Here is a 20,975-nt window from a genome sequence, read left to right as displayed (position 1 = left end):
GGTTAATTTCAACGAGAATTTGTTCTCTACTTAGCAGTCATCAAAATAAGAATATGAATTCACTTTTTTGGGTGGTTGAGTGGGTTGTTTTCAAAAAGCATAATTAGCCAATAGGACAATGGATTCTAGTACAACTCTTCTTAATACACCTAGTATTTGAACAATGCCATCTTCATTAGAAAGAAATGTAATCAGCTTAAGCTTCACTAGCTTTATGTGCATAGTATAAGGAGTTTTAAAATCTAATTTTTAAAACACTTTTCTTAAAATTAGAAATATTTCTCCATAAGTTTAATTCAGGAAGTGATTGATTTCACAAATACCTGTAATTTTGGACTGCAATATATTATTGCACTTACGTGCAGAATTCGTGTTTAAAATTTTAAGTGCACATAATGCCTGTGACGAAATGTAACAGCGAGAGGACACCTGAAAACATCCTCACATCAACAACAGTCTTACCACTTGATGTTCCTTTTCAAGTAGTCATAGCTAGTGTAAGAGCCAAGAAATCTAGGTGATGGCAAAGCAAACAGCAATAGAAGAATGAAAGAAAACAGTCATTCTATCTCGAGCATATTATTTCTTCACACTTTTAATGTTAGTCCTAGCAGTTCTCACATGACAAGGTTGTTGAAACAAAGATGCGCTACTTTTAACGGTGGTGTTTCTGATAAAACCTTTACCATACACACAGGTACAACAATGACCTACTACATATAAGATTTTTTCAGTGAATTAGGACGTGGTCAAGATCTCAAATTGACAGATATTGAAAGAAAGAATAAGATTAAACTAAGCCATTTGTTACAATCTGTATAAACAAAATTGTTCAATATGTGGAAAAAGTGAAGAACGTACAAATCCCATATTCTAACAGTCTCATTTACGGCCCAATTTACATTCATTTCTTCAGTCTTAACATAATAGAAGGACAATGGTTTAGTATTGCAGATCATGTACTGAGGGTACATTATAGCTAAGGTTTCTACAGCACTATCAGCTCATACAGTTGCAGAGCCCACACCACAAAATGCTTCTGATTGTGTTCAAGAATTCCTAAAAGGATGTCTTAGAACAATCGATTATGAATCCTAGGACTGGCAGAAAACCATAAGCATACCAATGAGTTCCCCTTGATTTTTAACACTTATCTTGGTTGTATGTTGTAAGAAAATATATTTTACATTAGGACAGCTTTCCCTCATCCCCTTCACTTTCTGTATGCTCATGAAAAAATAACAGGCAACAATTCCAGACAAAAAGTCTTACTGCTTCAGAGGAGCATGTTAGGAAACTAAGAAAAGACTTTCTAAAGTCTACTTGATGACCACATGAATGTGATACTCAGTGAGCTAACCAGGATCTCTTCATGAATATAACTCTAAAACCAACATTGCAAAAAGAGAGATCATTTTTCATCTGCTGTATAAGCTTCTGTTCCCACTGATTTTATATTAAGCCTTTCATGCAACAACAGATGTTATTACTACACACTCACTCACTGTCTTTGCTCCAGGTATTTAGTAGCTGCTTTCTCAGAAAACCACCCACCTGAAATCGCTGCTTCCCAGAGGGGAACATTAACCAGGGGAGGGCAGCACTGCAAAAGCCCAACGAAAAAACACCCCAAGCCCACCACACTCTGCTTGACACCTTTTTGAGGAACTAAAAAATTGGTGAAAGATAGTACATTTTGATGGAGGAAGCAGAAAAGCTGTGACAAAACCAACACAACCAGCAAAGCTGCACTTCATATGAAGCACATTCTTCTGTCACAAGCTCCTGACCAGGGGACCAGCCGTAATCTCAACTGCATCCATCAGAGCCTGTGCACAACGAAACTAGTCAACAACAAAATGCTTGCTTCAAAGTTGTGAATGTACAAATCGAGTTCCTCTAATTATTGATGTGCTGTCTTATAAGCTGTTTCCCACTACATTTTTGTTACGAAACCAGTACTTAGCTTCATAAATTGCTCCAACTAGATGTACTGAAACACGTCCAAATACAAGTTCTACTATTTTCGCCCATCAAAAGAAACTAACCTTTATTCTAGTTACTGCCAGCTGTAACATGCAGATATAGCAATACCCGTACAAAGCAGCTTTAGTAATGGCAACTGGTTTGTGTTTTCAGGCAAGGACATTGCAGGATGCTTCTAGAGGCAGTACTGTCCAACTGAGTAGCGTTCTTGTTTATCTCTTTTCACTTCCATAAATATTTTAGTCTTTGTCTATTTGCACTGGACTACCCTGGTTAAACCTTCTTTCCCATGTCTGTCCCTTCCTGTTAAGGGTTACATTCTTTCATAAAGAAAAAAAAGAAAACAACCTATTTTTGTCCCCTGACACGTGAAACTATCAGCCTTAAAAACTCCATTATTTTATTCCTCTGTGGCAGTGAGACATCACCTTCCTGTAAGTACAAGCCCTGAAGCTATACTCTAAGTCACAATAAAAACAAAACCAGAAGTGAGCAGCCAAAGAATGGAGGTGTCACGGCAGACAGAAATGGCACACACAAGTATGGAACTATTAGCAGTTCCGCAGCAAAAATTCAATAGTTGTATTTCTTGTGTTTTTCAGCATTTGTGACAACACTGCAGAGGATAACGAACACCAAAAGCTTACAATGCTCTCTCCCCATCTGAGGAGTTTTACAATCTTGAGAGTGACCTGATGAGAGCTTACAACATTTCTCCCAATGGCAATGATGGCAACACAGTCTGTGCCTACAGATCAAAATGGATGATCCACGGGTAATGTATTTTTTTGTACATTGGATCATAATTCTGAAAACTACTGCAATGCATTATGAGGCCTGCAAAGACCATTTGGTTTTTTTGGTCTTCTTGTATGATACCCAGAGGGCAGGACAGAGATGCTGCCATCTTTCCATCAGAAGACACAGGGCAAGCGTAAAGGAAGGACAAACATCCCTGACAGAGAATCAGAAGTGGTAACAGATTATGCACGTCTTCCATAGCATACAAAAAAAGTAAAATAAGAAACAGTTACCACATGTAGATTTGTTGATTATGGGGGAAAAGAAAAATAAAAAATAAAGAGTGAATACTTTAAAATCTACCAAGCTTTTGGAAAGATTCCAGTATCCTCAGTTCACAGAGAAAGGCACTGGAGATGATACACAACACTGTACTAATGAGAACAGGATTCTCAAGTCCCAGCTCAAATCCCTTAAGAGAAGCACAGGAACAGTGGATCAAGTACATGAAAGATAGCTTGCATGTACACTTAACACTGTCAAACTTCGGCAAGCTAGTTTATTATTTCACTAAATATCTCATTTATGTTAAGGTTGCCATATTTTCAGTTTGAGCTGAACAGTCCAGATTTCAAGCAGAAATGTAACCAAAGCCTTCAAAACCACATAATTTTCAGCCTACATATAGCAAGTCAAGATAGCTTGTCACAGTAGCAGCTACAAACATGCTACAGTTTGAATTAAAACAAATTTTAGAAATTTAGGTAACTGTGGAGAGTATTCACAAAGTTTGTCGAAGTATCCTCCAAGACAGCCAGTTCTTTACCTGAGCTAAATCTGTGTATGAGCTTTCACACAATTTCTGTATCAAAATGTTCCAAATCAAGGAAGCAGAACAATACAGGAAACAGATGTTTCCATCAACATATTAAATTCTGGCCTCAGCAGTATTCCCTAAAGGCTCAGTTTCCTAATGTCAAACCCAACTAACGCATGCAAGCCTGCCTGCAAAATAAATGCTTGTAGAACTGGAACAAACCAAAAGCCTTTGCTTTGAAGGATGTTTAAGCACTCTACTAGTGAGACAAAGAAAATACTTTGTTATGTTTTGTTGATAAGTGGTAAGCAAAAGCAGTAGCATGGTGAAGGTCCTGAAACCTACAAAAAATGTTAATTTCATTTACCAAAATAAAAAGTTACGCAGTTATCTGTTTTCAAACTAAAGCTACACCCTAAAGAGAGAAATTGACTTTGGAAATACAAAATAATTTCAATTAGACACCATGAGCCCCTGGAAATCCATTGACAGAAGCAGAATTTGTTTTAGTCCTACATGCCTCCCCCCTTTTTCAAATTACAAAAAGAAAACCCCCAAACTTACTTAGTGTAACTGGTGAAATTCAGCTGATTCTGCGAATGCATTTGTTTAGTGGGCTCAGAATGATGGCTGGCAGGAACCTGGGCAGATGGCTTGTTTTCAAAACTCCTGCGATCAAAGTACGAGAGCTGCTTTCGATAATATTCTTCATCTTCTTCAGGATCATAATGGTTTGAACGTACAATATCTTCAGGTGGCTTCGCTTGAGGTCTCTGTGGTTCTGGGGCTCTAACCAAAAATAATAATATACAGTTGCCTTGCACGGTTCAACGAGCATACATACACAAATTAAAATTGCATTTTATAACCTAGCTGGCAATAAAGCAACCAAAATATAATTCTCATAATTGCACACTTTGCCTTATTAACCCACATTTCATGGAAATAAGATAGCTGTGACACAGCATAAAGAAAGAAAACACTTATTTCCTTTTAACCTTAACTTTCCTTTCTTGGTTTACTTTCTAATTACCTCAAACATAGAAAAAAAGATTGGAGATACTGGCTAAGTTTCTTCCAAAAAACGCTGAAAAAAACCCATACTGTTCTCTTCCACTTCCCAGCAATCATGTCCATGAGAACTGACTTCATGACGAGCCTTGCTGTTGACACAGAAAACACACTGACACACCCTGACTCTCCACTTGGCAGTTTCCAAAATGAACTCCTAAAATGCATTTTCTGAATATTTTATCTCATATTGAAAACTAAATTTAATTAATCAGTTGTGCATTTACCTGTAAGTTGTTTTGTCGTGTTCATACTGGCTTTGAGAAGTTGGTTTTGGACCACTCACAGTTGTGAGTGTAGGCTTAGGTGCTAGTTCTGGAGGCTGTAAAGAAAAGTACAGCAGATTCTCTTAGACGTAACATTTAGAAAGATACAGCACTTCATGAGTAAGAAAACTAAGACTGCTCCCCCTCTCCCCCAAAAGGGAAAACAGAATGAAACGCTAGAGAAAGATGAACTATAGGAGTTTTCAGCATGGCAAGATTCCCTTCAGTGTTTTCATAAAAGTTTTCAGCTTCTGCTTTCAAAACTTACTGCAGTTAGCTTGCTAAGAGGCTATTCCACAAGCAGTAAAGCTTTCTCTCAAAGACAATATTTTACTTCTCGCAATGCAGTCTCATTAGCAAAAGCAGGAATTACAACACTTAAATAACTTACCTTGACAGCTGATGTATCACTTGGGTCCTTCATTTTTTCCAAAGATGGTGATCTTCTTCTTTCAAATATCTTAACCCTGCTTCGCACAGACTGTGGCTTCATGGCTGGATCTTCTTCTTCCTCTGCTAGAGATGGTGGTGTAGGCAGTGGTTTACTGTTAGAAGGCAAAACTTCCGGTTTGGTTTGTGATGAAGGGGGAGGAGGAAGAGCAACACCTGAAGTGCCATGAGGCTCATATTGTCCAGCTTTAGCATTATAAGCTTGAGGAGGACCTTGTTCATAGCCCCTTATATGCGGATCAAAGTACGGCTTCGGTTCAGGAGATCGAGATATGGCTGACTGGTATGGCTGAGCTTCTTGTTTGTACCTACCATGTGTGTCATACCCAACAGCATGTTGATCTTCATATCGCACTTGTGGTAAGCTGAAGTTCTTGGGTGCATGCTCATAGCGAGGTCTACCATCATAGCTCATTGGAGGGGGTTCCTCAAAACGAGGTTGTGCTGGGTAATAGCTGCGTTCTGTGCTCTCTTCTATATTTTGTCTGGAATCAAGATCCCTAGGAGGCTGGTTTTCATAACCTGTTCGTGTTTGGTTGTAGGGCTGTTTTTCATCATAATAAGCCCAGTGCTCCTCATAGGGAGGCACACGGTCATCATAATGTAGGCGAGGGTCATAACCACGAGAAAATTGGTCAACATAGTTTGTAGAATCATATCTATATGTAGACTGTTCATAGTCCCTACTCGGTTGTTTTTCTGCATACTGAGCCTGGGATTCATAGATCAGATTCGGGTCTCTTTCCTGTCTCTGTACTGGGTGATTAATTGCTGGCTGTTTTAAGATGTAGCTTTGTCTGGATGCTTCTTCACTAATATATGGATCCTTTCGGTATACCTGTTAAAGAGAGCGTCGTATTTTCAGTTAAAACTAAGGGTAACTGCAGCTGCATTTAAAATGTAATATTTTGAACATTTTAAATATTGGTTTTAACTTTGTTTAAAAGCAGAGTAATTTGATGCGGTTGTTTGCAATCACAGGAAGCTGAACTTGGTGATTCAAGAGATTACTTCTAGTCCTACTTTTAAGCAAAACCTCCAAGTAGATTAAAAGGGAAAGACAAAGGTAACAGTCTCTCATCTTAGGAGTTTGGTTTTGGGGTGGGAGGAGCAATATACATACTTTTTTGCAGGGGGTGGAAAGAGTGCAAGTACTTTAACTGGATTCATCCTCATGATCAAGGATTTGACATAATTTGAAGTGTACAAAGATCTAGCGTAATTTTAAGGAAAGAACAGATTTTTCTCAAGGCCTCATTAACAAATGGCAGAACACTGACAAGCTAAACCAAGTCGCATGTAAAGTAAAAACAAAATACAGAATGCAGCCTTTTTTTAAAAGTCATCTTTCTGAGAAGTGAAAAGTATATAGTTTGAAGCCATGCACACAAAACAATGCTTAGCAATTCAGATGCACTGTTTTTTTTTTTTTTTTTTGTAACCTGCATGATCTCTCATAGGAAAAAAATTAGAAGAAAATCTCGAAATAAGGGCAAAACAAAAAGATCATGCGCTAGCTTGATGGAGAACAGGAAATCAGCGCAACAAGGTGGCACAGGTACCTTTGCTGGATCTACATGCGGCGATAAGGATGATGGCTCTTGATCTCTTAGGACTATATGAGCTCCCTCAGCACTTGTTGTTCTTAAGGGGCCCGCTTGTGGTTGGTAAGAGTTGTAAGGAGCAGCAGTAGGCTCCTCCAGTCTGACATTAGTTAGGTTTACATTAGCATTTACTGCAGAGGTTGATGAGGTTGCAGGGTGTGATTCAGGCGACGGGGAAAGGTAAGGGACTGCAGGTGAGGCTTCTGCTTTCTGTGAAGTGTTTAAAATATTTTAAATATACCGCTATTGAATTGCTGTATGACTTTTTGATTTATATTAAAATAATTTAAATGATGTTTCGACCAATGCAGCTAGATGTAGAATGAAATGTACTGAAAGTATCATGCACTATCACTTCCAGAAACTCATTATGTTCAAGATTAAACAAGCAAAACACTTAATCAAAGCAGAATGGTACTTCAATCCCCCTCCTGTCAGAATGAGTCACTACAACAGGTAGAGCAAGCTGACTCTCCACGTGCTTATAACATATTACTGTTGCTGTTGACAGATTCTTGTACACACTCACAATACTGGTAAGCAGACTATAAATACAGATCTCTTGTTCAAGGAACTTGCAACCTGAAGTACATGTATAGTGGTCAGTGCATAAAATTACTTTCTTACCGGCTGAGTAGTAGTTGCTTTAAATCCTGAAGAATCTATTCTGAGATTTGGCTGCGGCTGAGCTTGAGATGCATAAGTAGGATAAGTCTGAGTTTCATGATGCATTCCAGAAGAATCCTCTCTAACAGGTTCAGAAGAACGTGTAATAGCAGATTCAGGAGGAGTCCCAACCTCATCATTCAGCGTTTCATCCAGTTCTTGATCAGTATAAGCACCCCCTTCCGTATCTGTGTCTTCATAATCAGACGTGTGCCTACTGTCTGTGCTGTACATAGAATACTCACTCCCAGGAGCCGAGAGGTAAGAAAGGCGGTCATCATGTAAATCAAGGTCATCACTTGTAGCACCATCTGCCTGTGTCAAACAAAATTAGAGTACGTGTTTATTGAAAAAACTTCCCAAAGAAAGCTCTTTTGCAATGTGAAGCCAGGAAATTTTTTGGTGAATGATTCAAAACTGAACAAATGGAGCACATCTACCTTGTTCTGAACCACAACATAAAGTCTGGTAGTTTAAAAAGTTATATTCCAAACCCAGCGGCACAGCAACAGTATGAGAATTCAACAATTCTGAACGTCACAGGGAAGAAGAAATCAGGTTTCCATCATTGAAAATGTCAAGCTTACACCTAAAAGCCTTTTCTGCAGTCTAGCTCTTTCAGTCATTTTAGTATGGGGTCAGATGCCTGTCAGTGTAAGGGAGGGGGTGATGCCCAGTGTCCACAGAAATCAGTGCACTTCAAAGTGATGTTATGATACTGGAATCACCAACTTGAAGATAGATATAAGGAGGTGCAAGCAGCACAAGCTACAAAAAGCAGATGATCCAAATATTAAGAAACATGTAGCAACAGCTGATTCATTGCTTACTTTTGCTGGCACTTCATTTAGTTATTAGTTCTTCAAGAGGATGGATCTAATGTGCATAGCATAACATGTAGCTTAAGAATCTAAGTGGAGCTTTAGAGAGGAACATGGAATACTATCTTGTGGTTTTATATCTGCGTTTTCACAACTGAGAAAACACAGTTTTTAGAAAGCTTAGGAAGAGCATGGACATGCCACTTTCTTTTCATAGTAACAAAAAAATAATCTTCAGGCAATCCAAGTCCCTAGTACCAGTGAAGCTGAACATCCAGAAGTTGTTTGAAGAAAAAGCATCCAATCCCCACAAAGTCTTCAAAGCAATAATATATCCTTCAGTTAACAGTGGCAATGGGCAACTGCTCTCACTTACTACACTGCTACATGCACAAGGACAACAGCACAGCCCTCGTTAACAGAATAACTACATTACTGTAGTGACAAACCAGTTTTGGGCAGTTCAAAGCCATGAGGCATCAGTGCTTTAGATCTTCAAATGATGGTTAAAATGAGGGAAAAGGGAAAACAAACTTAGTTCCACAAGTATCTGTTCACATCTGTAATACCAACAAGAAGGAAAGAACAAAAATAACCCTAATAAAAGCATGTTTTTTCTTACCTTTCCTTCAGAAACCCACACTAGTTGGTTCTGTTGTTGCTGAATTGCTTCCTTCAGAGCTCCATACCATCCTTCATTCATTGAATTCAAGTTAATGGTAGCTAGAAGTACAGCAGGTTAGTTCGACTTATGATTTCTGCAGAACCATAAGAAGGCTCTGTACGACTAGTAACAAAAGCAATATAAACTGCTAGGCTAAAACTATTGATATTTACACAGTAATGTAAATAATTAGTAGTCAAAGCAAGGCCTGATGTGGTTTGGGACACTTTATCCCATACAAAGTAAATAATTAGTAGTCAAAGCAAGGCCTGATGTGGTTTGGGACACTTTATCCCATACAAAATACTACGCTAACAGCAGCTCAAAGTGAGGCTTCAGTTTTCAGTTTAGCCAGACTAAAAAAAAAAAAAAAAAAAAAAAAAAAAAAAAAAAAAAAAAAAAAAAAAAAAGAATTACACCACCTTTCCATTTATTCACATTTGATTTTGGCTGATGATCCTTCAAAGTCACCAGATCCATTAGAAATGCCATTTTGATGTCCAGACCACTTTTTGTTTGAGCAGTCATGTGCAAAGGACACACGTATCAATGAACAGTTATTGAACAGGGGAGCTTGAACAAGTCAACAACTGCTTGGCTTGGTCCATGTGCAGAAAAGTCTGGAGGAAGAGGTAACTCTCATCCCACCTCTCCCTCCATCAGATATATTGGATTAATATTTCTTATTACTTACTTGTGAATAGATGGTGATTATTTTTGCGTAGCTTGTGAGCTCTTTCATACAGCTTTCTGGCACTTTTTCGTGATTCTGGGCACAACCTCATTCTCATAGTCTTTACACCTTGCTTAGAATCAGGATTTAGGAACACTACAATAGGATACCACTGGGCATAATTCAGACGGTCCACTGCATTAGGAGTCACATCTAATAAAGCATGTTTGTCCTGTTGTGATAAAAAGGAGAGAGGCAAGAAAGTGAGTTGCTTACACACTGGATTTTTAAAACATCCTCCACAAATTCATTTTGTGTTACCTTTGCAGAGTTCATTGTTTCAACATATGAATTTAAGTTATTTTCCTATTTGAATACTAGAAACCAAACTGATTCCAATACCAGGCTACAAAGGCATATATACTTTGAACTGTAGGACCGACTGCATATTATGAACTTTTTAATATTTAACTTCCTGTTTAAACAAAATCTCCTCAAAGTAAGCAGACATTAGATTAAAAATAAGCTGTTTCCTACTTGTATTCTGCTAATAGGGATAAAGACTGAAACACAAGACCTAGTCTCATTACACACGTCCATTTTGTTAAAAAAAAACCCAACAAAACAAAACAAATCCACACCGAATGCAACAACTTGGCCATCTTTCATCCAGTACAGTATTGATCTCAAGTACAGAGCACGCAGACTCCTGGCTTTGCTGCTAGAATAGCTTTCCCCCCCTGCATCAGAAAGGCTTGCAGTTTGTTTTCACATGAGGAAATAAAAAGGTGAGGAATATAATCTTGTATCACAAACTAATGTCAGAAGTTTTAAGGATATTACAGAAGTGAGACTGATGTACCCTTTCCCCTAGTTCCCGCACCAAAAAATGTCAAGTTATTAATTTGTAAATTGGAGTGGGGGAAGACTAACAGCCCCATAAATAAAGCAACAATTTCTAGCTGTAATGCCACACCATGGCTTTAAGTGAAAGAGGAAACAGCTTAAAACAGCCTTAATGGAGAGAGGACAACACTCCCTGGAACAAAGCCTAGAACTGCTTCTAGGCTGCAGTTATTAACGCAAGAAAGGAAAGGAGTGTGGTTTTGTTTGTTTGTTTTTGAATTAACCAATAAGTAGAAAGATGAGAAAGTTATTTTTATAACAAACACAGTTATTATTCTAAATTGAAAACACCCAATACTTTACTTGACTAATACCAGTTTCAATCCTCCTGATTTAAAAGTAAAGCAACAAGGAAAGACTTACTCTATCAATTATCTGTTTTATAGTGTGAAGACGAATTATGCCAGAACTACGTTGGTCAGTACCAGCGTCTCTTGGTTCACTTTCTGGTAAAGAGAATACAGTAAAAATCTGTGGTAAGTTTATAACATATTCTACATTCCCTCATTAAGATAAAACAAACCTTTTCATAGCTCAAATTGTCAATTCAGATTGAAGACACTCCTCCTGCTTAAAAATAACACATGAAAACCTACCCACCAATTTGGTCATAAAAATCACTACATCTTTACAAAAGCACTTAGAAAAAGGATAAAAAGTACTGAATTAAAACGGGCTTTGAGAATGCAATAATAGAACTACTAGTAGTTTCACCTTCAGAGAGCTTACACTTAGTCTGTTCCATTGTCAACATCCTGTTAAACATGTTAACAGCTAAAGTAATAATGCAGAAACAATTAAGCAAAAGAAAGTTGCCTATTTTGTGATTACAGAAAAACCTGATCTCACACTTACTTGCAATTTGAAAGATATCTGGTTCTTCTCTAGCAAGTTTCTCCCGTGCAACATCAGCAATTGGACCAAAAATGGTTACAGGTCTGAGAAACCCAGCTAGAATTGAAGGAAAAAAAAATAGTCAGAACACATTGACTGCTTAAAACAAATGCAAGATACTGTTAAATGCGCAGGCTAATACAAAGCAAACCGCATAAACCTGTTGAGCTGCAGTAGCAAGAATAAAGCCGTACCTTCCCGAAGAACAACTCTTTCGTAGGCAGGAAACTTTGTCTGAACAGGTTGGGCAGAAAGATCTTCTCTGCTTTTCCGGAGATTTCTTTTTGAGCTACGCAAGCCTCGGAATCTCCAAAAATCCGCTCGATCTCCTCCTGCTGTCTTTGGAAGCGTGTACTGTACGCTAGCTAGTTGCTCAGCTCTAAGATGACAACAAACCCCAACCAGTTATAAGGGAAGTCAGCTTCTGAAGTAATGCTTGACTAGCAAGCTTATACTTCCAAAAAGCGCTACTACCTGCTGAATCAAGCTTTTGCTGTTTCTATATTAGAAACAACAAGATTGAACTACTGAGGCTGATATCACATTTCTAAAGCTTTCATAGCCTTGTGTCTTGCATGGAAAAGAAGGTTTTGAAAGTTTTCTGGACTGTACAAGAGCCAAAAGCAAATCTATAAAACAGATATTTCACTTCAACTTGTTTTAACACTTTGTCACTTTTTCTGACTGAGCCAGTTCTACAAACTAGATTCCTGCACACAGCCCAACCATTCATTATACAGATACAGAATTTGAAATGTTAGTTTCCAAACAGCAATTTAAGTATATTAACATCGTACCTGTTTTTGTTAGGTATGATACCTCTTTCAACTTCCTTATGATTCTTGCCAATTCGAATCGCCAGCCAAGAACCCAGTTTGCCATTGTACAGAGTGTCCACCACCCGGAACACTTCACCTTTGTTGAAACTTAGTCCGTAAGGAGATTCCTTTTCATATTCAAAATGAGTTCTGATATAGAAAGAGTCCCCTACATCAGACTCAACAATGCGACGATAAACTGAAAAAAGAACCCCCAAGATATGAAATGTTACCTAAGTTCAGGTCATGTCCTAATGCTCACAAGTATTACTCAAAGTAGAGCCTCACCATACTTATCCTTGTTTCAAATGTACAATATTACTTCAAGAAGCCTTTATGTTTCAGAGCTGCATATTTTAAGCAGCATAACTATTAATATCAAGCTATCAACATAAATTCAACTTTCATGGTAAAAAAATCTGGTTCTAGTGCAAGCTTAATAATTTCAATTCCCTTGGAAGGAATCAGTCTTACTGGGAAAGAAGTTTGTAATCACTCATTTTCCACAGCATGACTACAACAGACTCCCCTGTTCCCCCCCAAGGCTTAATTCCAACACCTTTGTTGGAGACTAGGGGTGTTTGTGTGTGTGGGTGGTGTCGATTTTTTTTGTTTGGTTGTTTTTTGGTGTTTTGTTTTGTCTGGGTTTTCTGGAGGTTGTTTTGTTTGTTCATGTGGGTACTGTTACAATATCAATCTCTTGGCTCTGGGATAGGTTACTACTACAAACGAACTAAAGAAATTAACAGTCTTCATAAGGTGCCAATTTCCCATAAGCCAGAAGTTAGTCACCATTCACTACACTTGTTGTTCCAAGCAGTCTACTACATTGCTCCCAGTATACAAATATTTACCATCTTTTTTCTTCTGTGCCAAAATGGTTACTTCTTCACCTTTAGGAAGATCAAGTAAAAAAAGGACAGCTTCTTCTCTGATGATATTTGTGAAGTCTACATTATTTACCTGTTATCAATGAAATAATTGGTTTCATTTAGCATATGACATTGTAACAGAGACTTAACTGTACAATAGGAAATCTAAATTAACTTGCTATGTATTTTATTGCTTTCATTCACACACATCAAGTGTACGTATTTCAGGATGTCTCCTGTACCTATAAATAGCCCCACTTTTTTTCTTGATAAAACACAGCTTGCAGAATAATAGGTAGCTGTTCTTTTGATATTCTTCAGATTAGTATTATGGAGCACCTATAGACATCAGTAACATACAGAGCCCTCTGACAATTTAGTGACCCAACAGTTAAAAAACCCAAACTTTATCAACTGAATTAGTCTAAGAAATAGGATGTAAAACTTAGTAACCTACCCAGCAACAGTACAATAACAGGAGATTTCGCTGCTATTAAGTCATCTAACAAGTACATACAGGAAGAAAACCTGCATGAACTACAAAGGCGATACAGTCACTAATGCAGAAAGAAAACCTACTTTGGTACAACGAAACATTTGTACTGTTACTGGTTTTGACGTACCCTGAGAATCTGGTCCCCTTCCTCTAATCCTTCTTTCGCTGCAGGGCTGTCTTCCAGAACACCAGCTACAAATATGCCAACATCATTCCCACCTGCTAGTCGCAAGCCCACGCTATCTCCTTTTCTGAATTTGACCAGTTTCATGCTTGGCCTAGAGATTTAGAAAATCTTACACTTAGAGATATAATAGCATAAAACATCCTGGTACATCTGAGGCTGAACACATGCAAAGAATTAATTTGCCTTTCATTTCAATTAGAGGATATGATGCTTTGTGTACCATTAACTGCTTTTTAACTGCAGCACAACCACACGCTCATTTGCAGCACTTCAAAAAATCCACCTCTATTTACTTGTTTAGTGGGGTTTGTTTGTCTTATGCTCTTTCAGTGATTTAGGCGAGGCACTTCAACACTCTCTTCCAAAAACATTCCTCATTTTTAAGAACTGTGCTGGCATATAGATCTAGTTTGGCTCTAAAGAGATTAAGATGAATTTGAGATGAAAACACACTATAATCTATTCTCATGTGCACTGATGTCCATAAAGGAGATTCTAATTGAAGCAGACTCATTTTCATGTCATAACTTCATACATTCCTGCAGTGACCTTTATTCATTGCTCTCCAGTTCTTATGGAAAGAACATCCTACAGTGTCTTTGCTCTCTCTGGAGGAGAGGGGGATGTGGCAGGAGGGGTGGGGATGCCCAGGGAGAGAGAAACACTGCAATTTCTTCTCACCTGTTTATCATTGTAACCGCTCATTTCCACAGAAAATTAATAGACTCTAAAATAGTGTATTACACAATGTAAGTGCTAACAAGACTCAGGAATAAACCTAAAGCCTCTATCCTAATATTTCTGAATAGAAGCATCACTTTACATCAGACCATTTATACATGTTATTCATCATCTTGGATAGAAACTGTTTGTTCAGGGACCAGGCTGATACAAATAAAGTTTAAAATTACATTACCGAAGCATTCCATCTTCGTGGGTTGAATTGGGTAAAGGACCATCAGATGGACTGACAGGTAAATCCACATCTGGCTGACCTCCTTGTGCATACACTGGCTTTGGTTCTATGAAGATATCAAAAGACTTCAAATGTGCATTTAAGTCATTTAAATATGAGAAAGATTTTTTGGTTTGTTTTGCTTTTTTTACACACCAACTGGCTTTTCTCTGTTGCCATTAAGCTTATCCTTCTCTTTTGGAAAGAAGGAATAAAATTTTATTCTGGTCTCATTAGTTGTACTGCACTTATCAAAATGCCTTCTTGCTCCATGACTGTAGTTAGTAAGTGCTATAGTAACAAATAATTTCATCGTGTTTTGAGTTGTGTCTTAGGAACAGTAGTTCTAAACAGGCTTAACTACATCCTTCTTTAAATACAGTCTGCTACAGTAACCCATAAGAACAAATCTACTGCTTGACTCAGAAGATAAATGCCTGATGTTAACCTTGCTTGAGAATCAGGACAAAACTGACCATCATCTATAAATACAGCTGTAAACACTGAAGACCCCCACGGCTTAGGTTTTCGGGACTGAAACTTTAAGATATAAATGGGGTTACAGTTAAAGACTGTTTGTATTCAGAAACAAAAATAGTTAGGACTTAGATGGTATTAAGACTTTAGAAATCATTCCATAATATGCAATGGCCTAAAGTCTTTACTGGTCACCCATTTTCAACAACATGCATAATCAATAGATTTTATTGTTTTTACCTGGGAGTGGTGGAGTTTGTTTTTCAGTTCTTTCAACTGTGACCTCTTCCATAGTTTTAGAATTATCATCTGCATTCTTTACAGGTGTAGAGATAGCCCCTGGTTTAGTTATTCTCTCCTCTTCTCTGCTTCGATGACTGTATTAGAAAAAAAGATTCCATTCTGCATGTAGAATTGTTTCTGTGACTTTGGTCTATGAAAACTACATATGTCCATTCAGGAAGTTCAGGTTAGGTGGGTAAGAAATCACTATTTAAGAAGGTTTTGTTCTTAGAAATGGTGAGAATTGTTAATAATGGGATAGTCTAAATCTGACCATTTTGTCCCTATCTTAATGTAATAAAAGACTTCTAGATACGGCTGTTTAGAAAGAAAAGGGACATGTTGCAGAGCATGTACATTCTAAAAAAAACCCAACAAGCTCGTATGCTGCTCGAGATATCTATTCTGTTCCTGGGACCAGACAAATAAGCAAGGATATAAAAAGTATTTGAGAGAGGACAGACACAAACAAATCACATGTTTTTATATAATATCAGATTTAATTGCCAGGGATGGAAAAAAGGTACTTCCTCAAAGGTAACAGCAGCTTGGTGAGTGGGCACCAGTCCACCTCCTCTCACTAAGGAGAGGTCTGTACGGGGCAGGGGCGGGGGGGGGGGAGGAGAAATTTTTCACTACCAACAGCTAGATGGTGCTACTAGGCAATAATGAGTACCAATGTATCCATTATACAGAGTAAAGGCTATTTTAATCAAAACTGACACTTGAAGAGGTGAATAACACAGGAAAAGAGAGCCCAGCAAATCTACTCATCCAAGATGCATCAGAAAGAATAAAAGAAATACTAAACATCTAAATACAAGCAGAATGTGCTTTCCTAAAGCAAGGTGAAGTCTGAAACATCAGAAACAAGGCTGAGCTATTCAGTCAAGACATACAAGGGTTTTTTTCAGTACTTCCTTCTGCCAGCTTTAAAGGCTGTTAAGAAGAATACAGAAAACTACTGCAATCATCACAGCAATCTGGAAAGACACAGGGAGCCTTGCATTACAAAAAACCATCTTGTTACATATCATTGCTACAATTAAGTACAGCACCCTGATTTTTTTTTTTTTTTTTTTTTTTAAAAAACCCTTATTTGTACCTTTTTTATTCAGATAATCCCCTTTTGGGGGGCTTCTAGAGTCGATTAAAATAACACTAAAAGCATTACATCTAGTAAAATTAAAAGTAAGTATTTTTTCCTTCCATTTTGTTGCCAAACTTCACCAATAAAAACTTTGTTATTCCCCTTTCAGATTTCCATCATATTTTGATTTGTACATAAAACTAAGTGCACAAGCTAAAAGCTTACATATTTTACTTCCAGCACTAGACTGAAGTGACTGGATTCCTCGTTCTCTTGAGGATAGTCCTGGCTCATTAAAAACAGATATCTATTCAGCTGTTTAAATGCATACTAAGTGTCTCACAAACAAAATAAGTCCCGTAGCAGTGTAAGCTGCAACTAATTCACCTCCCTGTCCAAAGATTTTTAGGTAATGAGTACTAGTTAATGAAATATTACAGTAAATTTTCCCATGAGCCTGCTCTACCTGTTTCCAAGCAAATCCACCCTGCTAAACAAAACGCCGGCAAAAGGTCAGTTCTACTCAAAACGAAGTTGAAATGGTAAAAAGCCGATAAAAACACAACTGTGATAGAACAAAAGGGGAAAATCGGAACAGCAGGAGAGCAGAATTTTTCTTAGTTTTGCTTGAGTTGTCCAGTAAGCCATGAATATTTCACATTACAAGATTATACAGGAAACAACTTGATGCTGCCACTGGTTCGAGGTGATGGAAGCTTGTTAAAAACCAACAGCTGCACTTCCCAAGAGAAAAAAGTGTTGTTCGGTGTGTGCACCGCGACACTATTGTTTAACATCTGTGCTGTGTCAGGGCCCCCTTTACCTCACTTCCCCTCCTCCCTTTTTTTAAACTATGCCTAGCGGAAGCATTTTTAAATAACCTTAGGCCACAAAATGCAGAGTCAGCTACACACCAGTGCCATCAACTCTGGCTATTGCTTCAGAACAAAAAAAGATTGTCTGCAACACACAGAACGTTTGTTTGCACAGAAAAAGTTTTTCAAAGAATATGAAGCTGCAGGCTCTTTCCAAATGTATTTTTAGCACATCTCAACTATTTAGCATAAGACGACTAGAGGCATCTTCCTAAGTACATTACAAATAGGGTTGATTTTTGTCCTATATTCAAATTGTCCACCTTGTTTTGAAACTGGATAGAACAAGAAATCCCTCACGTTACACATAAATTGACAACTGCAGTAAGTTGTCAACCTCATCCTTCCACAAATGATGATCTCTAAGGGACTTCTTCAAGCTCTTACATTCTTCCTGCTGAGGCTGAAGCAGTAAACACATCAGAAGACCTTTTTGCTGTTCCAGTACCCAGGTGAGAAAGGCAGAGTAGGAGACAGAGCTCCCAAGGGGGGTTCTTTAAACTGGTCAAACCCAGAGATGGCCCTCGGTGGGCCTGCCTGCACTTTCTGGGACGGGTCACACCAAAAGCTTATCTAGCTCAACAACTTGTTACTGCCAGCAATAAGACCAGACAGGAAACAATATATGATAGTCACCCCAAGTACTCTCCAACTAGGGGTGCAGTGACCTCTTGCTCATTCTAGTTTTCAAGTACAGCTCTTAACAGATTATACAAACTTACCTTATGTTAACAATATTCTATCTTTAGGATGGATTTTTTCCTCCACCTAAACAGTTCTGCATATCTTTAAAATTATTTGCATCTTTTAAAAACCTTTAAAACATGGTCTGCTCAGAGAGCTCCTCCTCAAAGCCAGGATATATTTATATTTCACCTAGTACCTTATTCACTATCAGCTGGTCTCCAGGGCTCTGAGCATCTATTTATACCTGCAGATTTATAAAATTTGTTCTCTGCATTCTTTTCAAGCTTGACTATGGATAATTTGCAATCCTCCACACGTGAAAAATAATATACAAGTATAATGAGTCCTCTTTATTAGTAAATTAAGAAGAAGATGTTATGAAAATCTGAGTTTCAGAAAGACTCTTCAGGAGACATCTGTGAACTTCTGGCCTAAAGAAAACAAGTGTTATTTAACGTCTTGACAGAACACTCAAATTGCAATTATTATGGAAATTCTAGATCCAGGAAAAACGCAGGCACAGTGGTGCACACACCACTGTGGAATACTGAAAGATGGACAACAGTAATGACCGTGACAGACCCCAAAGCAATACTGAAGCCAAGTCTGTTAGCAGATTTCTGTACTCTAGTGTGTACCTAAAAGCATCAGGCTGTAGTTACGGCTGTATGAAAGAACTAAGAGGATTCCCCTAGAATTTATCTCCATGTTAACACACACACACTCGGTAGAACAGGGTGTAAATAAAGACTCATTATCTTCAATACATTTTTCTTATCCTCCTTAAGCTCAGTTTTAGGACTTTTTGCTCCTTTTCTTCAGCTTGTTGTTCTCAAGCTTTTTTTTTCCTCTATATTTTTCAGCCAATTTTTTAAAATGAAATAGTTTCAACTAGAATTGCAGATCTTAGAGCAGCACTGAGCTTGTACAAATAACCGCTACAAAGAGAAGTTCCTTTTAACATGTTTTTCTTTGCATGGCTCAGGGCCCAGATGTTCTGATCTTGAGAGGGACATGTCCAACAGGAAGTCAATCCACGCCAAGGTAGCTCTTGTTCATAAAGCAGATATAGCGGATGCATTCAGAGTTGAGATAACTTCAAAGTTCCCTCTCAGGAAGGATTTAATTCTTCTGACAGCGCAGTCCACAGGGAGGAAGTGACCATCTACCTAAACCGCTCTAACAGGACAGGAAAGCACTAACACTAGGGTAAGTCCGCCACAGTTTCAGTTGTGATAGATTTTTTTCTTTGCTCCCTCTAAAGTGCCCTTTTCGCACTGCATTAGAAATGCGTGTCAATAAATTTTAAACTTGACAGAGAGCTCAGAACCTTCAGTCAACTTTTTTTAGGTGTCTCCTAATTTAAGGCTATATCTAAGAAGGGAAATCTACAGTTTCATTGACATTCAGAACTGTCCAGTAGAACATTCCTAATAGCTGACTACCATTATGCTTTAACTCCAACTCCGGAAGCTGGGTCTTTTTTTACTCCTTCCTAAAGAGAGCCAGGGGGAGGGAAACAAACCACAACTGAAAACAAACACCACACATACAAAAATCACCCGCAACCAATCAACCACCTCATCCCCAAACCCCACCATTTTCAAACTTAAACATTCAACAATAAACAGCACGTGATTCCCCTCATGACACATACTTAGACAGCCACATCAAGACATGAGGAAGATGTTGTAGAACACCAACTGATCCTGAACTTCCAACACTGCCTTCAAAATCAAGGCTATGGAGCTATGGTCTTCCCCAGCTGAAGAATGCCTTGCGTTGGCCAACTGATTATTTATTTTAATATGGAGAAAGTAAAAACGAGGTAACAGCTCACTTGTATTTTTCCTCAGACACCACAGGGATAAAAAAGCCAAAGGGTTCTCTACATCCACTGTGCTTGCTCCTGTTTATGAAAGCAGGAATTAAATCCATCTAGTACAATATGGAAAAAATTATGGCTGACCTTTCAGCTTTCTAAATAATGGGATTCTACTAATTATTAAGAGCAAAGCCATGACAAAACTCTGGAACAAACAGAAGTGTATAGTTGTAGAAACCCTAAAGTAATAGGCCACAGCTAAAACTGTGGTTGAAGAAGTGGTTTGACAGAAACCTCATGCAGCGCAACAAGAAGCACAAAGTCCTGCACCTGGGGAGGAACAAGCCCATGCACAAGTATGTGCTGGAGGCTACCCAGCTGGAAAGCAACCTGGCATAAAAAGGCGTGGGACCCTTGGTGGACACCAAGTTGAACAGCAGCCAGCAGCATGCCCTGGCAGCAAAGAACACTGCTGTGGTCTCATGGGCTGCCTCGGGCAAACTATTGCCAGCTGGGCCAGGAGGGATCCTTCCCTTCTGGTCAGCACTAGTGAGGCCACTCCTGAAAGACTGTGTCCAGTTCTGGGCTCCTCAACACAAGAAAGACATAGATGTATTGGAGAGAGTCCAGTGAAGTGCCACAAAAATAGCGAAGGCATCTCTCCTGTGAGGAAAGGCTTGAGAGAGCTGGGACTGTTTAGCCTAGAAAAGAAAAGGCTCACAGGGATCTTTTATTTTTTTATATATAATTTGCATAAACATATATAAACAAACTACCAGAAGGGAGGATGCAAAGAAGGTTGTAGCATGGAGGGTGTTGGTCTCTTCTGCCAACTAGCAAGCCATAGGATGA

The 20,975-nt window shown here is 38.4% G+C and overlaps 1 protein-coding gene across 19 annotated transcripts in view; it reads right to left on the bottom strand.

The window, feature by feature from the left end:
- The window catches only part of TJP1 (tight junction protein 1), a 186,714-nt gene that overhangs the window by 9,563 nt on the left and 156,176 nt on the right, over positions 1-20,975 (bottom strand). For 13 of the 19 annotated variants that reach the window (XM_065076022.1, XM_065076023.1, XM_065076024.1 and 10 more), the window contains 15 exons: positions 15,605-15,741; positions 14,849-14,954; positions 13,873-14,023; positions 13,232-13,340; positions 12,357-12,576; positions 11,754-11,938; positions 11,521-11,616; positions 11,029-11,111; positions 9,781-9,991; positions 9,045-9,145; positions 7,563-7,916; positions 6,894-7,145; positions 5,273-6,169; positions 4,843-4,937; positions 4,109-4,333 (listed from right to left, as the gene is read on the bottom strand). In XM_065076022.1, coding sequence (XP_064932094.1) covers positions 4,109-4,333; positions 4,843-4,937; positions 5,273-6,169; positions 6,894-7,145; positions 7,563-7,916; positions 9,045-9,145; positions 9,781-9,991; positions 11,029-11,111; positions 11,521-11,616; positions 11,754-11,938; positions 12,357-12,576; positions 13,232-13,340; positions 13,873-14,023; positions 14,849-14,954; positions 15,605-15,741 — 3,222 coding nt within the window. The remainder of the gene's footprint in view (positions 1-4,108; positions 4,334-4,842; positions 4,938-5,272; positions 6,170-6,893; positions 7,146-7,562; positions 7,917-9,044; positions 9,146-9,780; positions 9,992-11,028; positions 11,112-11,520; positions 11,617-11,753; positions 11,939-12,356; positions 12,577-13,231; positions 13,341-13,872; positions 14,024-14,848; positions 14,955-15,604; positions 15,742-20,975) is intronic. The other 6 variants (XM_065076025.1, XM_065076027.1, XM_065076028.1 and 3 more) reach the window with 1 other exon arrangement.

Source organism: Columba livia, chromosome 11, assembly GCF_036013475.1.
Source record: "Columba livia isolate bColLiv1 breed racing homer chromosome 11, bColLiv1.pat.W.v2, whole genome shotgun sequence".
NCBI lineage: Eukaryota > Metazoa > Chordata > Aves > Columbiformes > Columbidae > Columba > Columba livia.
Note: the sequence above shows the minus strand (reverse complement) of the source record. Positions and strands in the feature narration are given on the sequence as shown.